Source organism: Linepithema humile, chromosome 1, assembly GCF_040581485.1.
Source record: "Linepithema humile isolate Giens D197 chromosome 1, Lhum_UNIL_v1.0, whole genome shotgun sequence".
Classification (NCBI taxonomy): domain Eukaryota; kingdom Metazoa; phylum Arthropoda; class Insecta; order Hymenoptera; family Formicidae; genus Linepithema; species Linepithema humile.
In genome coordinates, this window is record NC_090128.1 from 42,493,240 (window position 1) to 42,512,641 (window position 19,402).

Here is a 19,402-nt window from a genome sequence, read left to right on the forward strand (position 1 = left end):
CATAAGGAAATTGATTGGTCCATTTCCTTATGCATTTGCTTATGCTTATATATAGACCAATCAATTTCCTTATGCTTATGCGTTATGCTTTATGTAAAAGCTTGTGCTCTCGGCTTTAAGATTAATGGCCGGAGCACAGACTTTTGCATAAAGCATAACGCATAAGCATAAGGAAATTGATTGGTCCATTTCCTTATGCATTTGCTTATGCTTATATATAGACCAATCAATTTCCTTATGCTTATGCGTTATGCTTTATGTAAAAGCTTGTGCTCTCGGCTTTATGCTTTATGCAAAAGTCTGTGCTCCGGCCATAAGACCGAAGCATAAACCAGCCATTAAGCCTACACCACATGGTGTTAGTTTTGCGCATTTTCGTGCTAGGGTGCATTTGCTTGGACGCCACGTCACGGTGACGTGCCAGTGCATTTAACAAATTCGCGATGTACTGAAAGTACCTATAGTATTTCTTCACTGACTGCGCATGTTCAAATAGTTCTTGTCGTTCTTGTCGATCTTCGCTGCAGGAGAAGTCGCCCGTGCTGCTTCTCCGTTAAATCGTGGTTAAATCGTGAGAAGTTATATCGAGCGTCGTGGCAATGCAGATATGTGCGCTGTGATAACATGAAAAAGTGACTGCTGCGTAACTAGAACTAGAAGTTTTTCTTCAAAAACGAAAAGCGCGCGCAACGCAAAGCTTCTGGACGATAATTATTAGAACAGGAAACGAAACTGACAAATAACTTAGAACTCGAGTTCCGATGGTAAAAATGCGCAAGAATGTTCTATACATTTGTGACATTGAATATACGTGATAATTGTCGTATGATGTCCTTTTTCGCGCGTCAGCGACATCGCGAATTTAATTCACTCGAGTTACATTTTGACTCTTGGCTTTGAGAAATGTGTGCATTAAAACATTTTTGATGCAGGTGAAAGATAATCTAAGAAAAAAAGAAGTTGTACACGAATTGCCATAACTAATCTATCGCATAGATATTACTCGGGGATATTCAAGTTTAGACGATGTGCTGTGCTTTTTTATCAATCTTGAGCCTTATACAGCTCATGGGTAGTGAGATTGCCAAAAAAAGGTATGCAGATATGACAATGTACCACGTTGTATTCATTTGCAATTAGTTGTCTTGTCGTGGATTTGCTCACTGCATTTTTGCACTAAATGTTGTCACTATGGCCTATATAACAGGCGACGTGTCCCTAAATTTGTACAAATAAAAAAAAGACGAGTAAAATACGCTTGTCGCATTAATAACACAGATTGTGTGATAAGTATTACATGTTAATGCTCGTTCTTGGGGCTGTTCTTATAAAAGGTAGCCTAAAATGTGTTTTCAAAAATTAAATGCAAACTTTTGTACAATTTTTAAGAAAATAATTGATGGAATAATTTGACACTTTATTTTTATTATTATTGTTATTTTATTTATTATAATTATTATTATTAATTAAAAAAATATTTTTTTATATAAAAAATTACAATAAATAGATAATTTTATAAAATCTCATAGAGCCTCCCATACAGTGGATTTATCTTAAATAAGAAACAAAATTAATGGTTTCGGATATATAAACTTCTCAATTATGCAAGAAACCAGTGAAAATGATGTAACAAAATTGTCAAAAAATCAAGTCTCTATTGATGAGGTTATAATGAATGATACTACTAATAAGTATCCAGAAAATAATAGGGCTTTAGCAAGGGAAGAGGGTTCTATGGTATCCAATCTTCCTCTCTTATTCGCTAATGGATATCCCACATCCTTGGAGAAAATCACAATGGTACACATAATAATCCTATTTTTCTAAAATTTAGATTATTTTCCAAAATATATTTTGTAATGAAATATTTAAAAGTTTAGTTGAAATTATATTGCATAATAATTATAAATTGTATTCATGAAACTTGATAAATACTATCTTGCAGGTACAATTAGAACGTTTTATACTGTTCATGGTTCATTGTTCACTGGGTCATGACACCACTAAAATTATTAACAAACCTGAGTGGTGGCCTCAAGATGTTAAATTTTCAAGTCCATTAACAAGACCCAAAAAAATCAATGATGCAAGTAGCTCTTTGTTATTGAATAATATTTTTTACATCTTTACTTTATAGACTATAGAATATTATATAATCTGTCAATTGTGTTTCCTCTGTTTCATCATAAATACTGATTTGAGAACATCATTTTAGAATTGGATGGCAAACTTAAAGAAACTGGTATTCCGATGTTATACATACCATAGAAGTGAATATCTGTTACGTTTTTGTTCCTATCTGGCACAATATCCTCATGAAGAATTAGAATACGTTAATAATTGGGACTCCACAACTAGTCTGTATCACAAAAGTACTGGAAAGCTACTAGTAACCTTCCGTAATGAAAATATGGTATGTATAAAATGCTTATGCGTATAGATACACATACGCCTATATGTATTACACACATAATGTTCCCATTAGTAGAAATTGATATATTTTGCCATCCACTATCCATGATCAATATCCAGTCAATTGAAGATAGATATTGAACAATTGAAACAGCAAACAGAGATGATAAGAGAGTTTTTCACGAGTTAAGTGTAGTAAAGACATTATGTGAGCGTATTGATTAAAATTTACTATAAATTTTCCTATATTGAATTACACGAGTTCTTAGTAAATTTCTTTCTTCTCTAAATTATGTTTATTTGTTTTTATTTTAATGATGCAGCGTCTGATGATCTATCGCATCAACATACATTATCATTTCTTTTACTAACAAGACTAATTAGCAAACGCAACTAAAAAAAAAAACAAGCTAATAGAAATTGCATAAATTAATAGAAAAACACAGAAAAATATAATTTTCAATTGCACCTTTTTACAATATTGAAGCTTACATAAGTGTTGTTATTTGTCGTTGATCCATTTCTTGACGATGCAGTTTCAATTGCGCATCTTCAATTGGTTCGGTATTGATTAACAAAAAAAATATACTATTTGTGCGTAGAAATCTACATATATACAGAGTATTCCATTTTTAATAATGGACCTCAATATCTCGAAAATGAGACACTTTTGAGTAAAAGAGTTTAAGAGATTTTTTCCGAAGTTTTCGTTATGTAACTCACTATAATTTTTATATATCGTTAAATTCGGAAACAATAAGCTTTTTGAAAACGTTACAAATATCAAAAAATCATTTAAAAAGGACAAACAAGCCGATTAGCTGATTATTCGTGTGTTAAAGTCTACATATTACAATTCTACAGTAAAGGCTATATCTTATAATATATAGTGCCATTAAAAAAATTGAAATTGACTTTGACCTAGGTCTTGATAAGAGATTTCAAAGTCAAATAGAGATCACAATCTTATATTCCCCTGGCATCGCATAACTTATCTGAAATTTTTTTCCAAGAATATTGGAGGGGGGGTTCAAAAATATTTTTTTAAACTCTAGGGAGTCGATTTATAAGCGGGGAGAGGAGAGATCATTTGTTTTTATCTATTTCAAAGCAGTTTGGAAAAAATCCGCCTGGAAAGGCGCTCCTGAACACTATATATATATAAAAACAAGTTTCACTTTTTTAATATATTTTACTATCCTTGATATGATGAATAAGACAGCTTTCTGTGCCTATAGTATTACGACAGGAAAAATGACAGTTTTCGAAGAACTTTGTTATCTCATAATGCTTCTTCATCGGGCTACGGCAACAAAACTAAACAACAAGCCCCTATGATGGTTCAACCGTGCGATGATATTTATCTGTGTGACAATTGCGACGCCGAATTTATAGGCCTCGCGGAAATGAAGGTACTAAGTGTAGAAATTTCTGCACTTAAATCTAATATACAATAACATACTTGATATACTATCCTGATTGCGCAATGATTTAGGAGCATGAAAAAATATGCTGCGAACTAGATCACGGCGGTAGTGGTTCGCGTTCATCTACACCAGATCTGACTGTAGTCGAGACTGAACTACAACAGAATCAATTTCTGGAATATTTTCAATTGTCCTCGAATAAGACTGAAGCTAAGTTGATTGAAACGAATAATGTGAGTGTTCCTGATAACAGTATTGTTAGACGAACGTCTCGGCGTATTAGAGGTTCTGTTAGTTTCACAAGATGTGCCACTATTCCGTTTTCATCGCCTGCCGGAATGATATTAGGAAAGAAGTCGAAAGCAATGACTGAGGACACACAGCAAGAACGATTAGATAGAATAGAGAGGCATGTTATTGCGCCAGTATTGACGATGGAATCGTCTAGACCAAAGTGGTTGAATATGGACGTAGATTACGATAGATGGCTAGTGACGTACAAACAAAACCGGGATAAACTGATCGACGAGTATGTGCATCAATACAAATTTGTCAACTCTAAAAACAAACCAAGTATGTATAATTACGACATCATTTGTCAAATGTATTACACGTGTAGTTAAAATCTTAAAAAAAAATTAAGAAGTTCTAGAATAGCATTTTTTATATAATAAATTTATTAGGTTTTAAATTAGATTATATTAATCTATGTTCTCTTTTTAGCGTTAAGCATAAAATCGCAATTGTTATACATCACATGTCGACCTATTTATGTTGTTCTTACTCGATTGAGCGAGAAGCAAATCGATGAACTGAAAAAGGATCCTTCAAAATATCAGTGTCCCCAGAAAAATATTAATGTGCGAAAGGTTTTGTTAACGAGGAAAGCGGGACCCGCTAGTAAAACGAGACTTAGAAAGGTAACTTATCGGCAAAGTGCATCTAGATCTTCGAAACGTAAAGCACCGTTGGGGGATGAGTTTGATCCGATAGTTCTTGAAGACGAAGTAACTAACGTTAATACATCAGAAGCTAAAGAGGCCTTAATCGCATATGCTGCTGTAAAATCATCTACAAATAGTACAGAGGCTACAAAACTAATCAGAGAGAGAAAATGTTCGCCAAGTACGATTATGTTGATTAACCTCTGCTCATCTGATGAAGAAGAAGACGATTCGAATATTCGAACGCCTTGCGACGAAAACAGAGATCCTATGAACATAGCAGAATCTCCGATCTCAAAGACCTTTGTGCGAAAATTAACGCCGAAACAAACTTTACGCGAAAGCCTGCATTTACCTCGCACAATAAATAGACTGGTTATTGAACAACGTACTGAACGAAGATAAAACCGAAAGCGAGTATTGTTAGAAAAAAAAAAAAAAAAAAAAATGCATATATTTTTTTCCAATCCTGGCATTTTATATATTGAATCCATATTAAGTTATCAGATATAATACCTTATTCTGCTTGTATACATGTTATATTTTTGACATATTTATTCTATTGATTGGTTAATAATAGTAATAATTAAAATCATATTACGTTAACTATTATGATTTTGATATTATTGCGAAGAATAAAAATCAAGAGTCTCATTGAAATTGAAGAATTTAGAATGGATTGATTTAGTCGAATTAAATTTAAGAGGCGGCATATATATACATAGAGGTCTGTTATTTGTATGATAATCGAATAATAGAATTGATTATGTAATCATATCTTAATTTTAATATAAGTTTTGATTTAAGTATATAGATATATGTACATAAAGTACTGAATAGAATGTATGAACTATATTTTTTAACGCATGTACTTTTTAATACAACAAATATCACAAAATCTTACAAATTATTGAAGATTGAGAAAAGTAAGTTTGTTTTTTGCTTGTCAAAAAATAAGTTTGAAGAAAGATCTTTATTTCTCTCTGTAATGTTCGACAATCACATATAAGAGAAAGGCTTGCATTTGTTGTTTAAATTGTTGTTAAATTGTTTTAATCAAAACAAATCATTTAAATGGGAGATATAATTAATTTCATTTATACTTATATAATACATATATTTATGTAACTTTATTCTTGTTTTTGCTTCGTTCTAAATATTTTTCCTACGAAAAAGGAAAATAATTTACCTTTCCAGTCCTTTTCGATGCGCTTTAAAATTAATCTCTTTGTGGAAATGTTGTGAAGTGGTCCGAATGCTAATGCAACTGCTGTACAGGCCAGACATATAACATTGTAAGGCATACTGAAGTCGGGAGTCGGAAGACTGATAAGTAAGGACTCTGTTCGTAATTGCACTAAATAGTCATACCTCGAAGCGTTAAAACTGCAAGTTTATCAACATTATTGTTAACATATATAAGTTACTGTTTATCTTGTTTATGATAACAACAAAAGAAAAGATTCTCGTTTGTATTATGGTTTCCGAATATTATCGATTGAATAAGTGATTTCCAAGATAAAGGAAACAAACCTTGAAGTAATTGTACTCCCATCGAGTGGCAGAGCAGTATAATTTCTAGCTATAGGTAACAAGGCCGTAACTATGGCTGGTCCCATGTAAAAACCATGATTAGCATCTGGTGGGTATTCCTGCCATTTTAGGAACAAATAATCCATATCGATTGAGATTTTTGTTATTGAGTGCGGTGGTAGATGCAAGATCAATTCCAAGTAGTACGGACTCTTTCTCTCTTTTCCAGGTAGATAACGCTGCGTCACTGTAATAATATCATCAAATGTATTAACAATATTTATCCATGTTATAAAGTTTTCATAATAATAATAAAACTTTTTGTAAATTTTATTGGCCTAAATCGTATACATGTTAAATTGTGTATAGATTTAGTAGTAGATAGATTGTATATTCCAATTAAATTATATACCAAGTGATACATTTTAATCTTAGTAAAGAATTTTCGAAAAACATACTTAAAACAAAAATTGTAGAATGTGAAAGAATCTACTACTCCGATAACCTTATCTTAATATTTTTATAGAATGATAGGAAAAATTGATTAATAATATTAATTTTTATATTTGCAATTCTGTAAAATGCATTAATGTATTTGTAAAATGCAATAAAATTTTTTAAATAATTCTTTGTATTTTTGTATTAATTAATTCTCCTATTATTTTAGGTGTAAAAAAGTATTAATATAAGGTCATCAAAAAGTGAACATTTTAAAAGAAATTTCATATTCTGTAGTCTCCTTTAAACTCTACAATTTTTGTTGTCTACATTTTTTTCGTAATATACAGCATTTTTTAAAAAATCGCCTTTGAAGATTTATATAAATCACAATATGTTACATATTTATTACATATCTACTATTTTTTGTTATATGTAATATTTACTTACATGGATGAATTTGTTGTCCATTCTGGATTATTGTGATGGAATGTAAGTAAACTAACAAGTACCATGGAATATTTTCTAGTAAGATTACATCTAACGCTTGCCAGTGGTTGTTATGTAATTTAGTTACTAAACTACCCCTTTCTTGACCGTACCCTGAAAAATTATGTATTAATATATAATATGAATTTATTAACGAGCTATTTGTAAAAAAGCATCTCTGAACAAATTCAAACTTTCTAAAGTTATAGTTTTTTAAACTAAATATGATATAAATGTAAAGTATATATAACCAAAAATACAGATTGTTATAAATTAAAAAAAGAAATATATACCAATGACATATCTATTTGCGTAGAGAATTGAAGATAAGTTTATAATGCTGGTCTTTGGTTTACTATGTATTGCAGCAATATTAAATATTCCTTTATTGGAATGAGCTCTGATGTCATATACTGCTATTACATTCTGTTGTCCTCCACGTAAATTAACAATTTTTGCACTCGGTGGCGGTGTTAATTCATACACGTGATTCGTGTTATTGTCTGATATATCAATATATATGTTACTTAATGTTGAAAGTGGGCATGCGCCTTTAAGTCCTATTCCAAAAAATTTTCGTATGGACCAATCCTGTACAATGAGAATGTAAATAATCAGTAACATAGTATATAATTTATGATAATGCTCTTATATTCATCTGATTCATCTTATATTTACCTGATTTATATCTATCATTGTATCGTATATCAAAGAAACAGTCTGTCGCAGTTCCAAAGATGTCCTTGTGCAAGTAATATCTCGACATATTGATCGAAAATGTAATCCAATGGAATGATAATTTGTATCATGAATATATGCAGAATTTAACAATGTTGCCAAACCTCTCTGAAAATCAATTAACTGCTATTATAAACCAATATACAAATACAATATTATACCCTATAGTTTATAATTACCTTAGAGTCACAGGGTAACAGTTTTTTGAATGGTGTTAGATTTTCAGTACAAACTATCTCTCTTGGTAATGATGAATAACGTAAATAATTTGAATTTACTGGTCCATTTGTGACACCAGTGAGACGGAAAGTAAATTTTGGTGACATACTATTGGATGGATCAACAAAGTTTAATGATACACAAAGCAAACCAGCTAAGGCATTTGTTAGTGCTTTCCATCCCTCATCTATGCTATAAAAAAACATTCTGTATTGCTATACTTTTATAACTTTATAAACTAGATATTTTTTAAATTATGTTATTTTATATCAAAGAATAAAATCCCAAAATACCAAATCCCAATGTACCAAAGAATGTAATTTATATTATAAATATTGAGAACAATTTTATTTAAATAGTTTTTGATTTCATATACTTAATTATTTTATGCTATAGTTTCTATATGTAATATACATATAATTATTGATTAAAGTAATGAAATTTTAAAACTATCTTTTACTTTGTTACGTTTTTGTTAAACCAAGTAGTAATTTCAGCACCGGGTCCAGCATCGTGAAACGGGTATCCCCACTTTTGATAATTCCATAATCCTTCTGTTAAGGTAACGTGTAACTCATCGACATTATGACGACCTATGATCTCACTTAAACCTCTCGGAAAGAGATGCAAATGTTGAACTAAAATTATTTACATTTGTTACGTTTATACAAATAGTTGAAACTCACTGTTCAAATGCTAGCTACTCACGCATTTCTACATCTTTTGTCGTCTCCCATATTGTGGTGAATTGAAAATAGGCATAAACATGATTACTTGATAGAGGTTTCAACATTAACTCCTCGTCAAAAAAATCATTATATGTATTGTTACATGTCCCGATACCGATCAAACCGGTAAGCAAAATGAGTACATATGAGGTTATCATATTCCTTCGAGGTTAAGTTACCGATTAATTTGTTTCTTGAACTAATTACCATAATTTGTTCCGAAACAAGCATTCATTATTTACACTTACTGATATATATGAATGTATAATCAGAAAAAATTATCAATTCTGAAACATGTATCGAGTGTGCATACTAATCACTGAACTACATATGTAAGACACATACCGATAATTCGAATACAAAACGACCAGAAGACCTCATGTGGAGAAATTGCGAAACTCCGAATTCACGAGTCGATAAAGCAGTCCAACATTTCGGTAAAAATTCTCCGATTTATGTGTATATGCCCGTATATGCACAAATACTAATGTACTGTTCGCACAAATATTTAATAATTTATATCATAAATTTTGCAAATTATTATACATAATAGAAATTTTTTTATCTTACTCTTTATCAGTAAATCCATCTGAAATATTTGTTGTATAATAATGTATGTGTAATAATTTGCATCAAACAATTTATGATGCAAATTATTATTATATATGTTATGGACAAAGTGATGAAGGGGCATTATGCATAATTACGGGGGTGACACTGCCTATGCTTCGCTATGTTTTTGCGTGTCCCCTTGAATGTCCTGTTCAACCAGAAAATCCGCAAGAGGCGCTAGTTCCGACCCGTATCCGTCAATTGCGTTCACGTGACTGCTTACTGCCTGTCAGCGATTGTTGTGTTCTGTAGGTTATGTTTTGTTGGTTTCGTGGGTTTCGTGCGTTTTATGTTTGGTACATTTTATAGCGAAAACAATTGTGAAAATTCCGTCAAGTATATCAAATACGTCGACGTCGAGTATTATTACAATGTTTGCTGTTCATAAATCTGTTTTTAAATAGAATTTTTTACAACAGTGCGAGTGTTGCGTTGTACGAAAGAGACATTAAACAATTTCATAATTGTGTCGGTCCTTGAATGAAATGCCTACCTGCGTAGTGGCAGGCTGTACCTCGGGCTACAGAAGTAACCCCGAGAAAAAACGGTTTTTCTCTGTTCCAAAGAACGAAAGTGTGCGCCAGCAATGGCTGGCTGCTGTACGTCGAAAGGACATGCAACTGACACAGAAACATTACGTGTGCGAAAACCACTTTTACCCGAGCAGTATTATATGGCAAAAAATACTGAAAGATGCGGATGGAAATGTAATCGGTGTGGTAAGTAAACTGTCATAAAATGATACATTTATATAGTACCAGCAAATATATAACACGTGTTTTATTATTTTTCAGGGTGCTAGAACCCAAGTTCCGCGACTGGAACGTGGCACTGTTCCGTCTGTTTTCCCATGGTCAGAATTTGTCGACACGGATCAGTTGAGAAGCGCAGCGTCGGTCCAGGTCTCCGTTTCAGCAGCAACTGCGGAGGTAGCACTGGGTACTTCGGAGAGCAAAACCCCTATCGAGGTGTCATTCTCGAAGGAAGCTTCTGAAGCTACAGCGGAGGCAGTCAAATCACTTGAAGTAATGGATACTTCTGAGAGCAAACCTGTTATCGAGGAATCGACAAGAATGCTGTGGACGGACTCGACGGTATCAACCGAATCAACAGCAGTGACAGCTCTGATGGAAAAATGTAGTGCAGTGAGTATTTATTGTTCATTTTAATTTTGGACAGAATAATTATAAAATTATATTCTATTTCGTTGAAATTCGAAATAGTTTGAAATCTTTTCACTCTTTTCAATCTTTTAAAATTCATTAAATTTGTGCATTCATCTTAGATTATTCTTTTTTCTTTTCAAATTGTTTTAAATTGAAAATTTCTTAAAATCTTTGAAATTTTGAAATCATTTTCGGCGTTTATATTGAAAAGAATTGCTTTTCATGTTAGTGACCCACTTTCTCGATGTTTTCAATCTATTTCTATCAATTGTTATTCTTTTTCATTGAAAGTTGAAATCATTTTATGAATGCTTATTTTTCATTGCCGATACAATTATTAATACATTTTTGGTTTATTTATTCTATGAATATATGTTGTCAACTCGATTATTTTCAAATATTTTATAAAATATTTTAAACAGTCAACAATATGTATATCTTGCACAATATTTTATGAAATAGAAATATTTGCAAATAATCGAGTTGTCAATGCATTTTCATATTCGAGAAAGTATAACAAGTTATCGGTGCAAGTTTCGTTTAAAAAGACCAAAAATGCCATTTTGTTCGATAAAAAATACTATTTAAAGATAAAAGTACTTTTATAAATGATAAACAACTCATTGTAATACTTAGTTAGAAATATACTATAAAATAAAACTGACTGTAAAACAAAAATCATTCAATATAGAAGCAAAGTCTTGGGTGCTTTTTTTGCGATAAAGTAACTAACTTTTTAAAATTGTTAACTGAACAATAAAAAACTATATAATTAGTGACGATAAATACTATTAATTAATTATGGTTTTATTTATAAATTTATTTCCTTTATAAGTAGTCGCCCGTTGTCAGGAAAACCTGCAAATGTCACGGATTTTTTAAACCACCTTACAAAGCCAGGAAATGTCATGGAAAAAGTCAACTGTATCATGAATCCTTTGTGATTCGCGTATTTTTTATAGTTGTCACTGAAATAAAATAACCTTTTATTTTCCCATTCTTCTGCTGTTGTTTGACTTTAAAAATGAGTTCGTAAAAGTATTGCTTATTTACTTGCGTATTGAAAGTATGTTTGGAAATGTCATGTTATGTTAGAACTGTCACTTATAAGTTTCTTTCCTCTGTTTCTGTACGTACCGAGTGTGCCGGATACGCCTAAGGCCCGTTTGATATTGCAGGACGTTTCGCGTAAGTACTGTTCGTATGCCGAAGAATTGGCAGGTGGCAGACAAAACTTTCAATGGAGTCCGCTTCATTGGATTTTATACGATCAATTATTGTAAAGATTTCCGAGATACTATCTTTCTCAAGATTGATAAACAAGTAATCCTATCCGAGGATAGCGAGGGCATACGTGCGAAGATTAATGTTATGGGCCATTCCGTCGGTGCTGCAATTGGATTACTCGAGGAACCGATCACTGAGATTGAGCATCTCGAAACCTTGCTGAATGAAGTGGACGGTATGAAGGTCTGTACCGGTTCTGTTGTACGAACTTGCAGGCATGAACTGCAGCGAGTAGATTACCATTACGCTTACGAAGACAGATCGGGCAAGTGGCGGCATAATAACTGTCCGTTGTTGTTGTGCGGCAGCAAAAAAGCATGCGAGCATTGCATTCGTTTGAAAAGAGCAATGGCTAAACGTGCATTGCGAGCGAAACAATGTGAGAAGAAGAGCCAAAGTATACGCCTAACGCATTCACCGAGAGAACAGAAGCTGTTACAGCGTGTGCAAAAACTAAATGCAGCGGCCAAAAAGAGATCTCGAGCTTTACGCTCTCTTATAAAGTGGAAAGCCCAATTTGCGGGAAATGAAGCCAAATTACAGAAAATTTGTAAAATGAAAACGGAACAACTGCCGACGGACCAAAATATTACGGAGAATCAGCGTACTACGATACAGGAATTTTTGCAGGCAAATTAGTGCAAAAGCTCCAAAGGGAGACGATACTCCCAAGCATGGATCCTGCTATGCATGTTACTGCATATGCGTTCTCCCCAAGGATATAGATTCCTACGCGATCAAAGCGTGTTGCCTCTACCCGCCGTACGGACAGTTCAAAGGTAAAGATTTCTCAGAAACTCCTTACATCAATGTGCAATAGTATTAAATCCGATGAATACTACAGATTCAATTTTTTACAGGTATCTCTCTATCATCGATACAAAGTGTAGATTCGATGAGAACTTTTTGAAATTATTTGCCGAAATCATGGTCGACAAACCAGACCTGCAGAGGCACGGAGCACTTCGCATCGACGAAATGTCCACTCGCAAAAGCGTCAGCGTTAAGGCTCTTGGTAGCCGTGAACTCCGCGTTGACAGTGGCGACATAATTGTGGAATAAAAACCCAGTCGATTTATTGTATAAGTAAATAGTGTAACAGTTTGACCTAATCATATGATTCGATAAAAGTAAATTACTGAATAACATACAAAATGCTAATTTATAATTTAAAAATTTGTTTACAAAAAAATTAACGCGATAAACACAGAATATATATAGCTTAGTACCGTTACCGATATGTCCATATGACAGAAATTTTTATGCAGCGTCTTAGGTGAAGAAATCGATGAACTATTAGGCGTGAAAAAATGACATGTTGACTACCCAATTTATTCTTGCGTGCCATTTCGTTAATATTCGTTAAATGTTAGTGCTGTGATATGTGACGTGTTCATGAAACCTGTAAAATTATCCGAAAACTAAGATTAGCAGGGAAAGCCCAACGTAGAAGGAGTATTTTCTACTCATACAGACAGCTGTCAACCGTGTGTTTCCTCGCAAAATTAGGCTTCATTTCACGGTTGATTTAACGATTGTTTATAACCTGTCAAGGAAAAAGCATAGTTTTCGGACAATTTTACATCTTAAAGCGATCCAGAATGTTGCTTTGTTAAATTATCAGTTTATTTAGAAATGGCACGCAAGAATTCTCGGCGTGTCATTTCTCGCTTCTGACATCACGAATCTAATATGGCTACGGTGACTACCCAGGAGCCTTAAGAGTACCAATCTAACATACAAAGGTCTTGTGGATTTTGGTGAAGATGATCACGTCACAAATACCGGTGACGAGTATTCTACTTTTAGATTTTAAGAACTTGTAATTGCTTTATCAAACATTGTCGATAAGTACATAGTATTGACTTTTCAAGACTTTATAAATAGCTTGAATTTATAACCAATCAGGAATCATTCAATCATTACATATTCAGCCTACAGAGTACGCCATCTTCTGACCAAATACGCATGACATAAAAGTCACCATTAAAAACTTTACAGTTCGGCCAGCCTGAAAATATCATTCGTCTCGAATGATTAACAATTTTTTAAAAATAAAATTTTAATAAACATTTTTATTATGAATTAAATTATCAAATAATATTAATTAACTTTTTTTTTTTTTTTTTTTTTTTTTTTAAACAAATAAACCTTTCTTTAAACAATCAATTACTCAAAAAAAATCTCTAATAAATACCTTCACTGAGAAATATTGAAAAATTCCTTTACACAATCATTTGTCGCTAATAGTTTCATTATTTACAACAAGTTTCACCCAAGGTTTGATTCTGTCAGGGGACAAAATAGAATTATATGGCCTAGGAGAAATATTAAAACCTGGTATATCAGTAATGACATATCTATTATTATTTAAAACTTTAGCCACTTGATAAGGACCTTTATACTTAGGCTTAAATTTTTTATTTTCACCTGGTTTAACAAAAGTATCTCTTATAAGCACATATTCCCCTTCTTTATATTGAGATGGTTTTGTATGATGTTTATCATAGTATATTTTATTATAATTTTTAATTTTTTCAATGGCTTCTAAAGCAACTTGACGATTTGTCTCTCTTTCTGAACAAAAATCCAATTCTGTCCTTGAAATTTCTTTCAAAAAATCAACTAAATCTGCATCAGCATGATTCTTCTGATCATAACCCAGAAGAAGCTTTGACGGAGACGTCTTTAATGAAGAATGAAAAGTGTTATTGATTACATATTGGACTGAGCCAAGACATGCATGCCAATCTTGCAAATCATCAATTAACTTTTGTAAAGAAGATTTCAAAAAACGGTTAACTCTTTCTACTAAACCATTTGCCCAAGGGGCAGCGACAGCAATCAAGCGATGTTTGATTTTTCTTTCTTTAATGAAAGATTCAAACTCAAGTGAAGTGAAAGCAGTTCCACGATCTGAAATAATTAATTTTGGATTTCCAAAAATCTGAAATAAATTGACCAAATGTTTAATAAGTTCTTTTGAACTTGTAGACATAACGGGAAATAACCATGTAAATCTGGTAAAAGCATCGACTACCAAAAATATATGTTTAAAACCCTGCTCAGATTTATTTAAAGGACCAAAATGATCCATATGAATTATTTCAAATGGAGTGGAGGAACTTTCTGTGATTTGCATCTCACCTTCACGAGAGTTTGGCGCCGTATTTGCCAAAAGACAAACAATACAATTATCAATATGATTTCGAACGCGTTTACGCAACGAAGGAAACCAGTAATTCTCAGTAATACCTTGGAAAGTTTTTTCCATGCCACAATGAGACATATCATCATGATACACACGTATTACATTTTGAATCATTGATTCTGGTACATAAAATCGAGATTTGTCTGGCCCCTTTCTGAAAACTAAACCGTTTATCAATTCAAATTTTTCATGATCTGTATGTTCAAGATCCTCAGCAATTGATTTAATATGCGAATCACTTAATTGTCGATATTCAAGTTCACGTTCCATAGGTAGAGATGAAATTAAAGAAACTACTCTACTTAGAGCGTCCACATGAGCCATTTTAACTCCAGGTCGATGAGAAACCGTAAAGTGGTACGCTTGTAATCTCAAAGTCCATCGAGAAATACGTGGATTTAAATGCGCTTTATTTAAAGCATACACAATCGCATGACAATCCGTAATAACCGTAAATTGAATTCCATATAAATATATGTGAAATCTCTCGATAGCTTTTACCACTGCTAACATTTCAAGCTCGAAACTGTGGTAACGAGATTCAGCATTATTAGTCGTCTGACTGAAAAAAGCCACCGGAGCCCACAAACCCCCTTCTTGCTTTTGCATGAGAATTGCCGCTAAAGCAATCGAACTTGCATCCGTATGTAGTTGCGTTTCAGCCAACGGGTTATAAAGACGCAAAACCGGATAAGAAGTCAATGCGCATTTAAGAGATTTGAAAGCTTGACGACATGCAGCATCAAAATGGAATTTAACCGTTTTACGCGTTAAACTATGTAAGGGTCTGGCTATGAGAGCATAATTCTCTATAAATTTTCGAAAATAATTTGTAAGACCAAGAAATCGTTGAAGTTCAACTAATTTTGTTGGTTCTGGAAAATTATGAATCGCTTCCGTATGACGCGAACTTAAAGTTATGCCAGAAGCAGACACAATATAACCAAGATACTCAATTGTATTTTTGAGAAATAAACATTTTTTATAATTAAGCTCAAACGAATATTTCTTAAAAAGTAAAAGAACCTTATGCAAAATTAACAAATTCTCATTAACCGATGAAGTCGGAATCAATATATCATCAATATATACAATTACTTTATCGTCACGTATAAGAGGCTGTAAAATATGAACAATTCTTCGCTGAAATTCCGCGGGAGATTCACAGTAACCAAACGGCATTCGATTATATTCATATTGCCCGTCCGGAGTGGCAAAAGAAAAGAATTTTGTGTGCTCCGGATGGATTTTTATTTGATGAAAACCATCCTTGAGATCTAACAATGTGAAAACCGATTTATCAGAAAGCCTGGCCAGACAATCTTCAATAAGCGGAAAAGGAAATTTTTGCTTAACAACTCGATCATTCAAAGGACGTAAATCTACACATAAACGCAAAGTTCCATTCTTCTTGCGAACAGGAACGACACGCGCACAGTATGGAGACGTACTTATTTTAATAATATTACGTTTTAAAAGATCGTCAATAATTTGACGAATCTGTAAACGCTCCGACCAAGCAAAACGTCGCGGCGCGTAAGCATATGTCGATTCATCTTTTAAGTTAACTTTAACAAAATAGTCATCGCTCGCAAGAGAAACAGTTGTATTCTTAATTTCTTTAATTAGACTAATGACTTTCTGGTCTACTTCTGTACCAAAGTCAGTTTTAAGTTCCGAGAACAATGTGTCTTCAGTTAACGATGCATCTTCCAATACATCAGCCGAAGCAACCTCATTAAATATTTTTAATCTATCATCTGCAAAATTATTAGATGGATGATAATAGACTGATATTTCATTCTTTTCAATAAAATCTCGACCAATTATTAAATCCGCAAAATGTGTATCTTTTTCAAAAACAAGTAAATCTATTTTTCCATTGAAACTTGGAAGAGACTCTAAATTAATCAAAGTCGAAATAGACCCGAGAATAGGAATTGGATTTCCAGAAACCGACTGATAAGAAATTAACGGTTTATTCATTACAATATTCGATTCACCAAAAAACTTTTTAAATATGGAAAATGAGATAAAAGAAACGGGACTACCGGTGTCAAGTAAAGCAGACAAAGTACAAGAAATATTATTCAAAGCAACGACCTTAAGAATTGAATCCTTCGTATCCAACCTTCGAGGAAGAGCTTCTCTTACAGCAGCAACAGACTCTGATGTACTTTCTGAAGAGTCCACGGCAGCAACAGGATTGGTGAGAGGGGAATTCGTTGTCTTCTGCTGCTCCTTTCTTTTAAGCTTAAAGCAATTGTCCTTTACATGACCACGAGTACGGCAATACACGCAGAAAATGTCTTTTAAATTCTCATCTTTATGAGCTTTTGAATCCGATTTAACAGATGAAGCACTACTGTCTTTAATCTTTTCTGACTTACGCGAAACCAGAGGAGATTTTCTTTGCAAATCACTGTAAGTCACTGTAATTTTATGCATTTTTTGCAAAAAATATCCACAGTATCAGCTTCTAAGGAAGAAGCAACTCCGCGCAAAGAACGACTTGTAATTCCAGTGATTAAATATTGAATTGCGTCACTGTCCGACAAATTCAAACTTTGCATTAATACCAATTTATCAGTGGCGTAATCTTGAAATGATTCCTTTGAAAATATCCATTTTCGGGCTTCTACTTTTTGCATTATTACTTGCAGCAAAACCTTTCTTTCAAATCTTCGAAGAAGGGCACGTTTAAATTCTGACCAAGATTCTAACACTGAATCTGGACACAAATCAAACCATCGGCGCGCTGATTTCACAAGCTTGCTCGTCGCAGCCAAATACGTAATTTCAGATGAAACTCCATGTATTCTCGAAGCACGTTCAACTCTTCGCACCCAAATGTTTACGTCCTCATCTTCTGAACCACCAAAATTTGGAATTTGCGAAGAAAGTAATTGCACTGCTTGAGCTGGCAAAGCTGACGAAAGAGCAGAGCGACGCGACGAATCAGGAGCGTCAATTCGAATCTCTTGCACCGGCGACGCCGCACGCGACACCGAATGATGCACTTGATTTGAAATGTCTGGAAATTGATTAGCACCACTGTTTTTAAGAGTCAATGAAGCAATTAATTGATGCATTTCTTGCTGTTGACGATCCAATTGTTGTTTCATAAAATCCTGTTGAACTCGCAATTGTTCTTGGAATAATAAACACAATTGTGAAAGAGACGAATCTGATGATGCTCCTTGGCAACCTTCTGTTATTTTGGCATTTGTTTTCTCGCAATGAGTTGTTACCACCTCGTTGCTAGCCGAATCCAAAGGTGTAACACCTGACAAAGGAAGATCGGGACCTTGAAATCCTTGCAATCCAAAATTTTCAGAAAAATCCAGCAAAATTTCGATGCATTTTTTCTTTGTATTTGCAGGATGTAGTCCATGTTTAACGATCTCGCTCCGAAGTCCTTCGAGCGTCATCGATTCTAAATGTTTACGATCCATAGCGATTTTCTATATGATGCACTACGCTGAAAGTTACTGATCAAAACACAGCGTGACCGCTAATCGCAAAAGTTTGTGTTTCACTGTAACACGAAACGAGCAGAAAAAGCGTAACCGTTGAAAGTCTAAAAACGCACTGCTCCGAAAAAAGTTCACCGACACACGAAAAAAGAGCGCACACACGCGAAAACTGTATTCTCGCGGACCGATTATTTGAATATATCCCACTTCTGAAGAATAATTACTGTAAGATATCTAGTTTAATTGAATTAGATATCGATTAGTCAGGAATTCATAAGAGGGGAAATTGGAATATATCGATAGCACTCACGTATGAAAACGAACTTTTATAAACTTTATTATTAGTAAAGTTATTTAATACACCATAAATAATATCTCGCACTATGATACGATGATTTTATTACTAGATCTCGTTTAATGGGGTACGCGATAACACATAGAAACTTCGAGAAGACCGTATCACGATTACAAATCAGAAAAGCGTCCGAATGGTCGCGCGTCTCCCGAAACAAGACGACCGCTTAGTAACAGATCTTCGCCTCAATCCCTCTGTTTACATATTTCCTTGGTAACGCATTTCGCAGCTTAAACCAACATCTTAATACAATTGAAATGCGCGCTCACACACAAATATAAATAGCTTGAATTTATAACCAATCAGGAATCATTCAATCATTACATATTCAGCCTACAGAGTACGCCATCTTCTGACCAAATACGCA

At 33.5% G+C, this 19,402-nt stretch overlaps 3 protein-coding genes across 6 annotated transcripts; 2 read left to right on the forward strand and 1 right to left on the reverse strand.

Annotated features, from left to right (window-relative positions):
* The first annotated feature begins 430 nt into the window (after window positions 1-430).
* ova (ovaries absent) lies at window positions 431-14,155 on the forward strand. Of its 4 annotated transcripts, XM_012372636.2 has the most exons (11): window positions 431-764; window positions 933-1,094; window positions 1,530-1,800; window positions 1,946-2,086; window positions 2,216-2,413; window positions 3,651-3,824; window positions 3,908-4,412; window positions 4,563-10,259; window positions 10,335-10,685; window positions 11,885-12,772; window positions 12,854-14,155. In XM_012372636.2, the coding sequence occupies exons 3-8, from the start codon at window positions 1,603-1,605 to the stop codon at window positions 5,186-5,188; spliced, it is 1,842 nt and encodes a 613-aa protein (XP_012228059.1). In that variant the 5' UTR covers window positions 431-764; window positions 933-1,094; window positions 1,530-1,602; the 3' UTR covers window positions 5,189-10,259; window positions 10,335-10,685; window positions 11,885-12,772; window positions 12,854-14,155. The 4 variants fall into 4 exon arrangements, with proteins under 4 accessions (XP_012228059.1, XP_067210919.1, XP_067210926.1 ...); XM_067354818.1 differs by having other exon boundaries at window positions 431-1,094; XM_067354825.1 differs by lacking the exons at window positions 11,885-12,772; window positions 12,854-14,155 and adding an exon at window positions 11,542-11,705 and having other exon boundaries at window positions 431-1,094.
* Window positions 5,738-9,086, reverse strand: PIG-T (phosphatidylinositol glycan anchor biosynthesis class T). Its single transcript, XM_012372657.2, has 8 exons — window positions 8,909-9,086; window positions 8,661-8,838; window positions 8,161-8,392; window positions 7,922-8,089; window positions 7,537-7,834; window positions 7,205-7,357; window positions 6,317-6,563; window positions 5,738-6,169 (listed from the first exon to the last, which is right to left on the reverse strand). The coding sequence occupies exons 1-8, from the start codon at window positions 9,084-9,086 to the stop codon at window positions 5,914-5,916; spliced, it is 1,710 nt and encodes a 569-aa protein (XP_012228080.1). The 3' UTR covers window positions 5,738-5,913.
* LOC105675478 (uncharacterized) lies at window positions 10,026-10,709 on the forward strand. The gene is made up of 2 exons (XM_067348464.1): window positions 10,026-10,259; window positions 10,335-10,709. Exons 1-2 carry the CDS (start codon window positions 10,026-10,028, stop codon window positions 10,707-10,709), a joined length of 609 nt encoding a protein of 202 aa, XP_067204565.1.
* Window positions 14,156-19,402: the final 5,247 nt, after the last annotated feature.